The following is a 14,743-nucleotide window of genomic DNA, read 5'->3' on the forward strand; positions in this document are numbered from 1 at the left end:
AAAAGAGGAAAGAGTCGATCCATCTCCAATGGATTCAGTATATAACTGTTACTAAAAACGTAGTAAATTATGGTTTTCCAGCCGTGTTTTTAATAATAATCATGTAGTCTGGGGATCCGAGTCCCAGCTATGTGGTTATTTTTGCATGTAGACGAAAGCTGATGAAAAGTCGTTTGACTGATGGCCTAAAAATGGTAACTTTCTACTTAGCCCTAAACACACCAGAAAACTAACTGGCTAGGTCTAGACGGTTAAAAACGAGTAGAATTAAGGTAACTGACGCCTGCCAGTCGTCAATAGGTATTTTTTTACGCTCCGTCACTGTGTAATGTATGCGCGACCAATAAACTGCGCTTCGCAAACACCAGCGAGAACACAACTTTTTACATGTTAATAAGGAAAGATAGAAATAATCTTCGAATTAGTAAAACTTTGCTACGTATGTGCTTTGAACCTGCGCCTTCGAGAATTAGAGTCTCACACACTAACCCCTCGGCCATGAGCGCTACACAACCGGTTAACACTAGTAACAAACAAAGCAGCTACATATGCTAACAAATTGCCAATGCAATGCAGCAAAAATGGCACCACATACAAATAGACACAATTTTGCAAGTAACAGTTTGGAATATACCAAACTGAATGCATCCACACAAATTTGCATGTAACAAAATTGAAATCATAAATTACATTTTGTATAAATAATGAAATTCAAGATAAATTGAGTTAGAATATTTCTGAAATCAAGTTTTCATTATTGTAATGTTGTTCGAAACCAATAGCTTTTTTCGGTTCATTTGAGGAATTAAAATGCATCATTGTGTTAAATTATTACTTTTCGAATGTAAAAGCACATACTATCAAAAAGACGTAAAATTGCCCCAAAAGCGGCACCAATATTTGCTACTAAGGTTAGAATAAAAAGAAAAGTCGAGTATAACACTAAAGCTCACTTAAGTTCGCTAGTATTAAAAGAATGTGAGTTTGTAAAAAAACTATCTGTGGGCCAAATTTTGCTGAACTAGTGGTTAACCTTAAAAAACGATGTCTCGATTTTTTCACGCTTGCTAATCGCAGGAGCAGATCCCTTTCACCATTTAGTCTCAAAAATGTTTTCGATAATCTTCGCGCAAATTCTTTGGAAAAAGAATGCGCCTTTGGTTGGAACACAGTTGGAGACTGATATGACAGTATAACACAACGCTCGCAAGCTCGTTTGTGTATCTAGCTCAGTTTTCTTTAATTTTTTTTAAGAAAAACAATCTTTTAAACGAACTCGAGAGGAGTGCTTCGCATCCGGATGCAATTTTTTTCTTTGCTGAAAAAATTTCAGTGATTTTTTTAAAAGGTAGACTTAAGAAAACCAGCTGCTCCACTAACCTTTATTTCGATTCCCCTAAATTATAACTAGTTTGCATCTTAACTTGGATGAATTTTCTCTTCTAGATCGTGTATTTTTCTAGCTTTGTGACTATATTTAATATTCATCGATTTTTCATTTTTTCAGATAGAATGAACTAATTTATCTTCAGGAACAGTTTGTTAGCAGCTGTGGATCCTCAAATTTTATTGACTTTCAGGTGAGCTTCTCTAAGTACCCAATAATGACAATGAACTCTCTTATAGCTTTCGAATCAATCAAAGCGAAAGATCAGGAACAATTTCATCTACCTTCAATCATCCCCCTTTGAGTTAACAAGTTAAGTTGCTTTCAAAGGAGTTCTCTAGGCACGCCTGAAACTGATACTTCACACAAATCTACAAACTAGAGCCACCGACTATATAACATTGATACCTCTTGCTATACAATATTCCATATTTATACCAAAGACTTGTATCAGTGATCGTTTCTTAATTACCAGTACATACATATTTAGGTTCATATATTACCAGTATAAACTTAATCGAAGTAAAAGGAAAAACAATCGAATCGATAGTCCTTTCCCGAAAATAGAGTAAATTAACCACGCTCAAGTTGTCAGGTACCGGTTTAGCTTGCGGGAATTTTCAACTCGAGCAGAATAAAGTTGAGGCAGAATACACGTTAAGTTGATACACGGGAAAATCATCTTCAATATTATTAGACATGAGGGAAACAAATCGTGGTATTATTTGGCTACTCATCAATGTCATTTGTTACTCAGCAGCCAGTTTAGGGTTCGTCAAAACTGGATTTAACTCCTCGCTAATCTCTTTTTGGGTCGGGCTAAATGGAGTTTTATTATCTGTGACCTTATTATCGCTCGATACCGAATTCTCAGTTCACTCATTGCTTCACAAGCGACAGCTTTATCTCAGCTTTCTCAATGGGCTTATTTTTGGGGGAGGTGCTAACGGTTTACACTTCATATCACTTCGTTACATTCTGCCTTCAGACTCGATGCTCATAAATGCCTTCTTCTGTCTGTGTTCTTCTGTGGTCGCCGAGACCGTCCGAGAGCGCAAGTGTCCCACGCTACTCTCCGTCACCTCGGTGCTGTCGGGTGTCATCGGCACTGGCCTCATATGCAATCCACAGGCTCTCTTCTCCCTCGACATTCTTCAGATGAAAAGTCTACTTGGCGTCTCAATGGCTACTCTTTCTGGTGTTGCTTTCGTTTTTCTACTTACGAATATCCGCAGTTTCAATGAAATAAACCCTAGCTGGAACTATCTCGGCTTCATTTTCGGCACCGGAGCTTTCGGTCTAATGAACTATCGGCCTTTCAGAACAATAAATCCAGATTGCTCTTTAATGGCTAAAATACTAGTTTACTTATGTTTCATGAGCCAAGCTGTCGCCTCATTTGCGGTGATCAAAGGCAGCACCAAAGTTACGATTATAGCTACCTTTGTTATTCAGACATCAACCTCAATAGTGACATTTGCAGCCCAGTTGTTTCTGTTTCCAGATAGAATTACTCTGCAGAACACTGTCGGAACGATTTTCATCGTCTGCTCAGTTGCTCTTCAGTTAGTTGTGTTGCGAGTTAGAGATAGAAAGTTACAAAGAGAGCACATGCTTAGAGGCATTGAGATGGTCAATGAATAGACATGGAAGCCAAGAAGGCGGAAGCCAAGAACAAGTTTTGTACAACAATTTGTATCAGTGATAAGCATCATCTTCTCTGCAAAAAATATATTTACCTGAAAATTCGTACTGATCAGTTTTAATGTCAGGTTATAATGAGCTTATATTGAAAATTTAATATCAGGTTATATTTGAGACCAGAACAAATCAAGGCTAGCAAAACGGCAATAAAATTCTTGAAAACAGTGGACCATTTTAGAAACTTGTGAGACAGTTAAGCTACCTTTTCTGAGGCGGGAAGCAGCTCATTCTTGGCCACTTCGGCGGGGGTTGCCAACAGTCGGGTGATTTCTACAGTGAGTTTCATGCTAGCCCCACTTTCCAGGTATTCACCCACGGGCAGAGGTAGATCCACTGAAACATGTACAATAAGTGAAACAACAGAAATAACGCCAGAGAAACAGACTCTATATATAGGCACAAATATACTAAAATAAATTAACATAGCCAATTGGCTTTTTCAAACAAGTAATGAACGCAAGGAAATGAAAAAAAAACTTTGGAATTTTATGCCCTAAGAGCTCTTTGAATTTCACAAACCACTTATGATTGGTGTTTTTTGGTAGAATACACATTTTCTGTCGAATTTCCGAGAAAAGAAATATATGACCTTATAGCTCATTGAAATTGTAGAAAAATCTATGATTGACTTTATTAATTAAATTCATCCAATTTGAAAAAGCTGGATCAATAGGCAAAATTTATATTTCGTTGGGAAATCTGATATATAAATTCCATTTTCGAAATCAGAAGTCGATCAGGCTTTTCGTGACCTTTACACTTTTGCTGTTCGATAGTAGATTTTGCCTTCCTTTTAATAATGGAAATGCAATGAACTTAAAAAGAAATCACAAGTCAAACCGCGAAAAATTAAAACAGCGTGAACAAATTTTAAGACTTTTTCCTGATACCAAAAAAAAATCAGCAAGACCTATATAAGAGTACTCACTGCATTCATTACTCTTAAAAAACTAAAATAGAGGCTACGACAAGCAATTGGCTAATCTCAACATAATTTTGACCACAAACAATTAACGTTTAGAACCTCCTTAAGAATTTAACAAGGTGGAGCCCAAAGGCTCGATGTCTATGATTATCAGTGATGATGTCGAAAAACTTCCAAATAAACCAAAATAACATTGGCACATATTCAGAAATTGCACTTTTTACGAATGCTTTTGCAGAGAGCTCGGAAAATCACTTCCTAAAACCTTAAATCACACTAAAACCGAAAAGTACATTCATCTTTAATTACGGTCCGTCCCTGCCTCAAATGGTTAACCTATTATCCCAATCTCATCTTTTTAAATTTAGCTTACAAGTGCCCTGAAAATGAAAAGAGTATCATAGTGCAATCTCATTCTAATTCTCATACAAACACAATCGATAAAACGCCAAAAAGACAGGGTCAAAAAATGAATTTAAAAAAGAAAAAGTAAAACTAACGAAAATTCTGCTTTGAACCGGAATCGAACTTCCGTCCACGAGATTAAGATTCACGGGTCATAGCGTCTGATCTATGGTCACTTGAAAATCCTCAAACACTAACCACCAACAAACCAGATATAAAGATATAATGCTAAGCAGTAAAAGTAAACAGATATAATTCTATTGCTTCAAAAGCGCCACCGAACAAATGAGCACTTTTATTTGAGTTTGAACTTGAGGAAAATTCGTAATATGACATTACGTTCACTAGCTCGCTAGTGCAAACAAATACCTTAACACTTCTCGTTTTACCTGGTCCGTCTACGGCTGTTGGGTTTCCCACCACCTGTCCTGTTCCCATCCTTCCTGGCTCTCCTCCCTGCGTCTGGAGTCCCAGTAACTCGGGAAGAGGTCCTTGTTGGATCTGAGTCTTGAGACACAACCTCTTCCGCCCTCTCAGAAGCTCACTCAGGTCAAATTTGGCCACACCGAAAGGATCCCACGTAGATTTACTCTCGAATGCGTTGTGCACAGTTCTCTTGTCTGCATCATAAGTTAATGTTTAGCTATCTTTTCGAAACCTCCGAAACTATTTTTCCATTCATCTTGCGTTTTTTCAAAAATGCATTTTTTCTTTTAATCACTTTGAACAAATCTTCCAAAAAAAACATACTAAATGGTATATTGAAACTTTTGAAAGGTTCTAACTAATTAAGAGTTTGGTTTTTCGAGCGTTTCACCCGACCTGCGATTTTTACCAACTTATTTTACTTAACAACTACATGAGTGTTTTGAAATTTAGCATGCATGGTAATAACCCAATATTTAGCCTATTTAATCTGCACCTACAACCTTATAAAATAGCTGGTAACCTTTTTGTCGGCGTTGGAGTAAGGGGACAGTAGAAAAGTCACAATTTTTTTTTTACAAATTATTTTTCTGCGCAAGTAATACACTAGCACTAAGATATCTACTTTGAAATATCTTTTGAGATCCGAAAACTGGCTGAATGGGTTTCATTGGATAAAACGCTTGCTCTCTTTCATACTTTCTATGAGGTAGTCAAATTGGCTGAAAAACTCCTTAGACAGTTTCGCACTCCTTCGACTGGTCGGGAAAAAAGATCCCAATCGCCAAAAAAAAGTAGCGCTTTGAAAAATAGAATTTTAAGCGGTCGGAACAGCAACTTACTGGCCACAAGTGCTATGCTGGATATCTTATCGTCATCCGGCTCCTCCCCGAACAGCGCCGCTGGCTTCTCCTGTTTCACCTTCCGACCATCTCTGTCGTGTATCTCCACCTCGAACAGACCCCCTCGGAAGATCTCACGCACCTCAGCCGCGTCCATCATTCCTAAATAACGATAGCAAAAAATCACTCCCGTCGCGGGGCAAAATCTGTCAGTTGAACTGCCGTTTTTAAGGCTGCAAAATCAAAAGACAATTTTGAAATACTTGGACATACATTCAGATAAACTGTAAGCTCAAACATAGCCAACAGATATGAAAATAGAAAAAAGTCAATGAACGCAAGGAAACCGAATAAAATCTGACTTGTTTTTCGAAAAAAAAACATGTCCTTAAGACTGGATTAATTGATAAATTTTTCTCTAACTAAAGACCAACATGCTGATTATTAAAAAACACTAATTGAAATCCTAAAGAGGTGCCAAATTTCATGACGTTTCATTGCGTATAACAACCACGAAAAAAATAAGAGATAATAGATGATTATCAAAAAGGCAGATTTTGAGTTAGATTATGACTGCATTTCACATAGAAAATGAGGTTTTCTATATCCACATCCAACCAAAAAATTGCCTATATTGAATTTGATACACTCAAAAGAATAGGTACATTTCCTAATTTCGCAGAAAAATGGCCTTATAACTCTTTAAATTTCCAAAACAATTTTCTGACTTAGCGGCTTTCTTGTTTTGCATCGCAAAATGAAAGCAGGATATAACTTTTTGCTCCATATGCCTGATTGATATTAGAGAGCGTAATTTTTGTAGCATATGGCAAATGAAATTGATGTGAGCTTAAGAAGAAATCATATGAAATGTTAAACCGAGAAAAATCAATTTTAACGACTTTCTTCTAAACTGTTCTAATTAATTGTTTTTTATTTGTCAAATCAGAATGTGAGGAAGGGGAATTTCTAATTTCCGATTTACCGAGCAGAACGACGTTGGTATCATTCCAGTGTATGTCCCTGTCTTGAACCTTGGGAGGCGTCTTGTACCAGTCGAGATTGCCGAACTTGTATCTGCAGTAGGCCGGGTGACATCTGTAAAAACAAATCATTTTGTAGAACGCAATTCGAAAAGCAGGCTCATAGTTCAAACTGATCGACATCGTCAAATAATCAATGATTCCTCTTTCAATTTAATAAAAGCAATTTTTATCAAACTTTAATACAAAAATTATATTAACGAAACTTGCATTTTTCCCATACAAAAACTAAACGAACATGGTCTTAAGACTATTTTTCCTTGCATATGCAAATTTTAGCGCCACATTCACATAGAATAGCACACTTCATTGAAACATAATTGAAAAACTAACTAAAACAGCGTACAACTTTGTGAGGTAAATTAATTCAATATTTCGCGAGAAACTTTATTCAGCGGCGGCAAGTAATTTCTGATTAACACAATTTTTAAGAAAAATCTTATTGCTGACTAATCAAATTTCTTAAAAGAAAGTATTACTGCGCATCACAAAAAGCAAAAATCGGTATACAGAAGCGTCAAACATAGCCAACTGACATTTAGAAAGGAGTAATGAACGCACGGAATCTTAAAAAACCTGAATTGTTTTTTGAAAAACCTTCAACTTTTGAATTTGAAGAAGAAAAAAATTCTTTGAATTTGTATAACAATTCACGATTGAAACTTTTTTTGACAATTTAACCCGATTTAACAATTTAATCCGATTTGAGAAAACTGGATCAATAAGTAAACTTATTTTGCTGGGTAATCTGAAAATTTATTTCCATTATCGAAATTAGAAGTCGATCACGTTTTTTGTGACCTTTATGTCAGACCTCAGTATTGTTCTATCTGGTCTCTAGAGGATTGCTGTGCTTTTAAAGGAACGCTTTCCAAATGAAGAGGAAAGTTTAAAACCCGAGAGATATATAAACCGGATGTCGTAGATCGTCAGGACGGTAATACTCAGAAGGCTCAGAGGACTAAGAAAGAAGTTTAGGCAGAGGCTTTTAATTTTAATCAAGCTGATCACTCTCGCGAATATCTCTCAATTGATTTTACAATTTTTTATAAACCATGAGTATATGATGCTAATTACACTCATCAAATTTATTTAACAAAATTACCAGAGTTTTAGTCATTTTGTTTTCATCATCAATCCTTATCTGTCCTTTTATATTTGTGTTTAAATGTTATTTCCTGTTTCTTCCTTCATGGTATTGACTGATTTTCCAGTTCACATTTTCTTGTTTTGAAAAGTAAATTCAGCTCGTAGGCATAAACAAAAGTGGGCCTCGAAGTTATCAGTAAGGTCAAATAATGAATCACAGAAATGGAATTTAGGGATGTGATACTACCATCCTTTGAAAGTTGACCTGGGTTCGCTATTCTTCTGCATTCTGCCATTGTTTTTTATAGAAAGAGTCGGGTTATATTTGAAGCCCTCTAATTCCACAAACAGTCCGTTAGTCAGATTATATGTTTACAAAAACTCAGCACAAGGATAAATACATTTTTTCAAGAATGTGTTAAAAGTTAAGATGATAACTTTCTTTAAAATGATACTATTCTTTAAAGTAGTACCTTTAAGGTTACTGAAAGGTGTTTCAAGGTGTAATAAACGTCTCAATGTTCCTTCAGTGGTACTATGTTTTCATTCAGGGGATGAAGTTCTGGTTGTGATTTAGAAACATCCCGTCTCCCTTTTGCATTTGTGGTAGATCCACAAAAAAAAGTGCATGGAGTACCATTGAGCCGATGAACGAAATTATACTCATCAATGAGTTTTTCAATATAAGCCGGTCATCAATGACTCTTGCTAACGAAGGTCTAAGTTTCCTCATATTCAGCGCTAACGGTTTTGCTATTTTCCTCTTCTGTTCTTGATTTTGAACATTTGGGACTTCTTCTTTACTTCCTTGAATAATTCGATTCCCGCTTCCATTTTTGAGTCGTAGTATGACATGTCCTCCAATTCTGCCAATTTGCTTAGTAAATTTTAGATGGGATCCGGCAATTGGACATTTATCTTTATTGCTGGGAGCTGTTCGCATGTTGCTAGATCTGATCTTGCTAGATCTTTTGATGCTAGGCCCTACCAATTGTTTTCCACATTCCATTGTTACAAGGCAGATATGGCATCCCGGGAAATTTTCTATTCCACTGGCGGTTGTTGATTCGATAGTGGAGTTTGCCTTCCTTTTAACAAAAGAAATGAAGTAAACTGAAAGAAATCAAGTCAAACCACGAAAATTGAGTGTGAATAAATTTTAAACCAAACAAACCTAATAAAAACAAAAGAAATCAACAATATCTATACAAGAACACACGTTCATAACTCATGGAAAAGACAATGGAAAATAGGTTGATTTTCGTAATTTCTTAAGCTTTCCCTTTGTCGGTTTAAAAGGCAAAAAGAAAACGACACAGACATTCGAAACTGATCAAGATTGCATGCTGATAAACAGTCATGGGACAGAGAAGTTGCAATTTTAAGTTTTCAAGCGAGATGAACGGATTTTTTTTCACGTTTGTGCCGTTTTCTCTACAACTAATCAAGATTAACGGTTGAAAATTTCACCTCTGACGGAATAAACTATATTAGACATTAGCAGGGTAAAAACAGTAACAAATTGTTTCTTAGGCGCCGTTTGGTCTTTTAAACAGGGCGACAGAGAAGTATTGTTATTGTCAAAAATTCCCCGTTAACAGCACAAGCAAATTAAAACTTGAGGCCTAGAAAAAAAATTCGTTGGAAAACTAAGAATCTCAGCTAGGTCCTCATTTAAGTTATGTTTCACATAAAAGAACTGAAAACTTTGTTAAGCTCTTATACACAAGTTGACTAAAAAGTCAGCAATTTAGATAGCAAAATGCATCAAATCTGAGTTAATGCAAAAATCTGAGTTTCGGAGCTGAGCAACTTTTTGTATTCCTTTTTAAACACATCCAGCGAGAACACAAAAAGCAGCTGCATAAAGTGCAATAAGCAAAATTAGAAATAAGCCTCCAATCAGTTTAAAAAAATTGGCAACGTCTGTGATTCGAACCTGCAACCTAGATAGTCTCATACACTAGCCACTCAGCCACGGAAGCTTAATAGGTACCAAACAAAAGCCACAAATAAGCAGAAAACAGATGCTATGCTATTTCCAATGCTACAGTGAAATTTCTAAATAAGTGAACACTTTAATTGAACTTTTATTTGCCACTTAGGTTAGAAAAAAAGAAGGTTCGTAATAATACACTAAGCTGAACGCTAGTGTAAAAAGGAAAAACTGATATGAGGGCCTAGCTGAGATACTTAGCTTTCCAACGAAAAAATTTCAGGTCCAAAGTTTCAAACTGCTTGTGCTGTTTACAGGGAATTTTTGGCACTAACTGTCGCCCTCTAATTTAATGGCCAAACGACGCCTTAAAACAATTTTTTATGGTTTTTTATCAGGCTGTTGTCAAAAAAAAGTTTCATCCCGCATCTCAGTCAAACTTGAAAAAATCTTCGTTCATTTTCTTGCTTGAAAACTAAAAGTTGCAACGTCTATGTCCGGTGACTGTAGCTACATCATGTGATATATAATTAATGCAAAAATTTTTCACAAAAATGTGCGACATATTTGTGTGAAAAACTGAACTCGTATTTTAACACAAACAAAAAAAATGCGTTTTTTGTGTCATAAAAAAGCCGCCATAATAGGTTAAGAATTGTGCTACTTAAGATTTTGGCTACCAATGAAACCTGCGAAAGAAAGAATTCTGCTAATCCTACCGTTTCCTTAGCTCCGAGTATGTCATAGGCGTGTTTGGCATGGCAGAGGTCGACTCTATCTTGATACTCATTGGGTTGAGTGCCTCTCTCTGCTGTTCGTTGAGGAGATCATCGTCTAGAGAGATAGTCACAAACATGTCATTCACATCTTCCGCAGGCGAGTCGAGTCTGTTGGTCACTGAACGCAGTCCTGTGAAATGAACAAAAAAAAAGTAGACGAATTAAATAAACAAGATAAACAAGAAGCACAGAACTTTGTAACCAGTTATCACAGCCAAAAGAAACGGAGCATCAACCTGAAGCTAGAAGTCACGTGAGAGCTCGTCCTCACAAACTATCACCGACATGGCAATGATAGTGTACGAGGACGAGCTCTCACTTAACCTCTAGTTGCACGCCGATCACAGCCTGACCGATTTTGGCTGCAATAGTGGTAGCAGGTGAAAGCTCCAGGAGCAAAAAAGCGATCTTGAGTCGCAAAAAAAAGATCTTCGCTCAAAAAAAAATTAGTCTAGAACAAGGGGAAATAAGATACACGGACTATCCTCAAACAGACTGGATAGCCTTTGATACATTCTCTGCAACTGAAGAAACTACAATTAATTTAACATCCATATTTGAGAAAAAATTGCAACTTCTAGGAAAATATAACTTTAAAGCGACTTGATTGAGCTGTTGTTTCTGAAACGCTTTTAAAATTTACAGAGAGGCCAAGCTGCGCTTCTCAAACACTTGCGAGAACACGACCAAAAAGCAGCTCTATCAAGTGAAATAAGAAAAAGTAGAAATAAGCCTTGAAGCAAAAACTAGTCTATATGTAGGATTCGAATCTGCGACCTAGTGCAATCAAGAGATTTAGATTCACACGCAGTATCCACTCAAGCTTAACAACCGACAAACACTATTCACGAATAAAGCAGCTACATATGCTAATAATTCAGCAAAAGTGGCACCAAATACAAACACCAAAACAGTGTTATCTTATTACTATTTGAATGTCCAAGCACATGCTATCAAAAAGACGTAAAAGTGGCCAAAAAGTGGCACCAGTATTTGAGACTTAGGTTGAATTCAAAGAAGATTCGTTCTAATACACTCGCTTCGAGGGTGTAATGGCCAAACGACGCCAAGCAGGAAAAAGAGCACCAAGCAGGAAAAAAAAAGAGTTGAATAAGAGTGACTCCAAATGATTTGCATAGCTTCACTATTCGCTAAATGAAGTCTGAGGAACAAAAAAACTCAGACCTGTTCATCTTGATAAAATTCAAATGACTTTTTCAAATCCAAAACATAGCCAATCGAATATTGGAAAAGAGTAATGAACGCAAGTGAACATAAAAAAACACTGAACTTCTTTAAGAAAACCTCAACTAATCGTTCAAGTTTTTTGTGCCATTTCCATGTTCGTATTTGGAGAGTGTTTTTTACGTAACTTTCAGCAGATGAATTTCAATTGAACTCAAAAAGTGCATTATATTTAAGTGCATCAATATTTTTTTTCTGAAAAAAAAATCAGCAAGACCTATATAAGAGTCTTCACTACGTTCATTACTCTTTATCACGAAAAAGGGCTTTAAAATGAGGCCATATCTCACTTTTAAGAGCATTTTTCAAGGCCTAAGAACGTTTTATCCGCTTCAAGATCGAGTTTTATAAGTGAACCCAAAAAATTAAGATAGTAAGCGGGAAAAATTTTTTAACTATCAGCGGTAAAGCATTCTGGCAAAACCGAGACCTAAACAAGAAAAAAAGGGAGTTGTAGAGAAATAATAAAAAAGAAACTGACCAGCAAAGAGCATCGACATTCTGACAGACACTGACGTCAGTCCGTACTTGTGGAAATGCGCATTCCTCTCATCCACCGCCCTGTCAAGTGAAGTAGCCCCAATGCCCCCTCCTCCCTTCTTGCCACCATGGGCAATACTCACACTTTTGCGAGACATTCCTGTAAAACATAAGAGATTGTTCAAGTTATCCCCCCCCCCCCTTAACTAGGTGGTATCAGAAGTCATCACCATTCGTGGCATCATAAAAGAACTATTAACATTTACATTAGTTTGTATCATAATCTCACTCGAAATTAATTAATTAATTTTTAACACTATGGTTAACTTTCGTTTCTAGAATCTTACATCGTTTCTTGGACAATCACATTTTGCATTTTTTGAACCTAGTAACGCAGCCAACAGAAAGTTTGAAAAGTGTCAATGAACCCAAAGAAAAAAATTTTGGCTAATTTTTGAACATTTTCAATTTTCGAAATTCGGGTCAAAGAGTGTTTTTTATTCCACTTGGAAATATAGTAAAGTCCACTTTCGAATTTGAATCTAAATCACGTTTTTTTTTCGCGCCACTTCCGATTTCACTATTGGAGAGCGTTTTTGTCTTTCATTTAGCAAATGAATTGAAATTAGATTGAAGAACTCAAAAAGCAAAAAATCAAATAGGAGCGTGATCAAATTTTAAGACACTTGAAAAAAGTGTCTTCACTGCGTTCATTGACTCTTCAAAATTCAAACCAGTTTTTCGGAAAACTGAGACAATTTTACTGAATCCGAAACACGGCTGAAAGTGCTTTTTAAGGACGTCATAATCGGGCGAAAAAAATCTGTAGAAAATACACAGTTCCTTGTAGTCACTTTCAGTGACTGTCGTAACAAAAACTAACCAAAAAAAAACGAATGGAAAAGTTTTATAACCTTCGAGATATCGATATTTGTAAATAATCTAACTTCAAAATTTTCAGAGTCTATATAATATTCTGCAAATCATTTTTTAGAAAAACCTAAAATCCTGTAATCCCATACAATTTATCTGTCAAAAGAATTCTCATCAAAGAAAATTACGTTTGGAAATTGTATGACAAACTTTTTTCGTCATCACCAGACTGTTTCATTGGGTTTAAATAGCCGCAGAAATCAGTTCAAATCTGTTTCCAACCTATTTAAGGAATTGTACGAAAATTGAATGACAATAATTTATCTGTGCTCTTCATGCATGGAATAATGTGAAGATGACTTTCGGTCAACCCGAATTTCTGGCCTTATTTTTCTATTTTTGGATAGTTTGTATACTTCTCGAATGAATCGAGATTGATTCGTATTGGGATTGAAAAAATGATCGCCGTCAGTAGTACGCGATACGCCAAGAATCAAGTGGCTAGACTACTCAAGCAAAACTTTTCTGCATACTCAAGCAAGACTTTTCTCCACAAAAAATTGCCCTTTTGCCAGGCCCTTGATTCATGGCCTATTTCTGCAGGCCATCCATCTTTCAATCCCAATTAAACTAGCGTGTGTAGATTCACGGAAAATTTTTACATTATTCAGGGGCTCCTCTCTCTCTCTTCTCTCCTCAGGGATTCGATCCCCTGTGCCCTTTAGGTAATATTTTATAGCACCCATTTTTGGCCGACCAAACCTAAAACTTTTGAAAAAACGCTTTTGGCGCCAATATATACTAATTTTGAAGAGGAGTGAGCGGCGAAAAAAAAACTTTTTTTTTTATCAAAAAGAGCATTTTTGAAATGTTTTTTTTTTTCACCAACTTGACAGCGGCGCAGAAAATTTAGTCCAAATAGGGTTTTATTGTGCTTCGGCAGCGCTCGGAAAAATAATTTTAAAATATCAAGTTCCGCCCCTCACAAAATCTTAGATCCTCAAATATTAATAAAAATAGCAAACAGACAGAAAAAAAGACCGTAAAGCTCCTTGAATTTTTTCAAACAATTTATGATTGACATGTTTTTGATGAAATTAACTCAATTTGAGAAAACTGGAGAAAGGGGTAAAATTTATATTTTGCTGGGAAACCTGATAATTAAATTCCCTTTTCCCTTTTCGAAAATAGAAGTCGATCACGTTTTTCATTACCTTTACATTTTCGCTGTTCGGTATTGGGGTTGGCCTTTCTTTTAATACTGAACTTAAAAGTCAATTCGCGAAAAACTAAATTTGAGCGTGAGTTTTCCTGAAAAATTCGGGGAAAAAATCATCACGACCTATATAAGAGTCTGAACTAAGTTCATCGACTCTTAATAAAAATCTGTTTCATAAAGGTTTCTTCATGACCTCCATGGTACATCTAATTTATCTGACACCTTCATATTTTCATGAAGCCATAGAATCCATGGATTGAGAGTTTAAAAAAGCCTCATCCGGATGCACTAATAGCTTTCTTGTAGCCATTATTCATCTTAATTCTTTCTTTTTCGTGGCAAACAGTAGAAGAGCTCGTAGGAGTTTCTCATGCCAGAGGGACCAAATTT

General features: G+C 36.1%; 1 protein-coding gene across 1 annotated transcript in view; it reads right to left on the minus strand.

Moving 5' to 3' along the window:
- LOC134854663 (uncharacterized) overlaps window positions 1-14,743 on the minus strand; it is a 275,825-nt gene that overhangs the window by 42,946 nt on the left and 218,136 nt on the right. The window contains exons 10-15 of the mRNA XM_063871011.1: window positions 12,263-12,421; window positions 10,477-10,666; window positions 6,675-6,787; window positions 5,690-5,851; window positions 4,811-5,041; window positions 3,294-3,424 (exon numbers count right to left, since the gene is read on the minus strand). Of these exons, the coding sequence (XP_063727081.1) occupies window positions 3,294-3,424; window positions 4,811-5,041; window positions 5,690-5,851; window positions 6,675-6,787; window positions 10,477-10,666; window positions 12,263-12,421 (986 nt within the window). The remainder of the gene's footprint in view (window positions 1-3,293; window positions 3,425-4,810; window positions 5,042-5,689; window positions 5,852-6,674; window positions 6,788-10,476; window positions 10,667-12,262; window positions 12,422-14,743) is intronic.

The sequence above is a fragment of the Symsagittifera roscoffensis genome, chromosome 9 (assembly GCF_963678635.1).
Source record: "Symsagittifera roscoffensis chromosome 9, txSymRosc1.1, whole genome shotgun sequence".
Taxonomy (NCBI): domain Eukaryota; kingdom Metazoa; phylum Xenacoelomorpha; order Acoela; family Convolutidae; genus Symsagittifera; species Symsagittifera roscoffensis.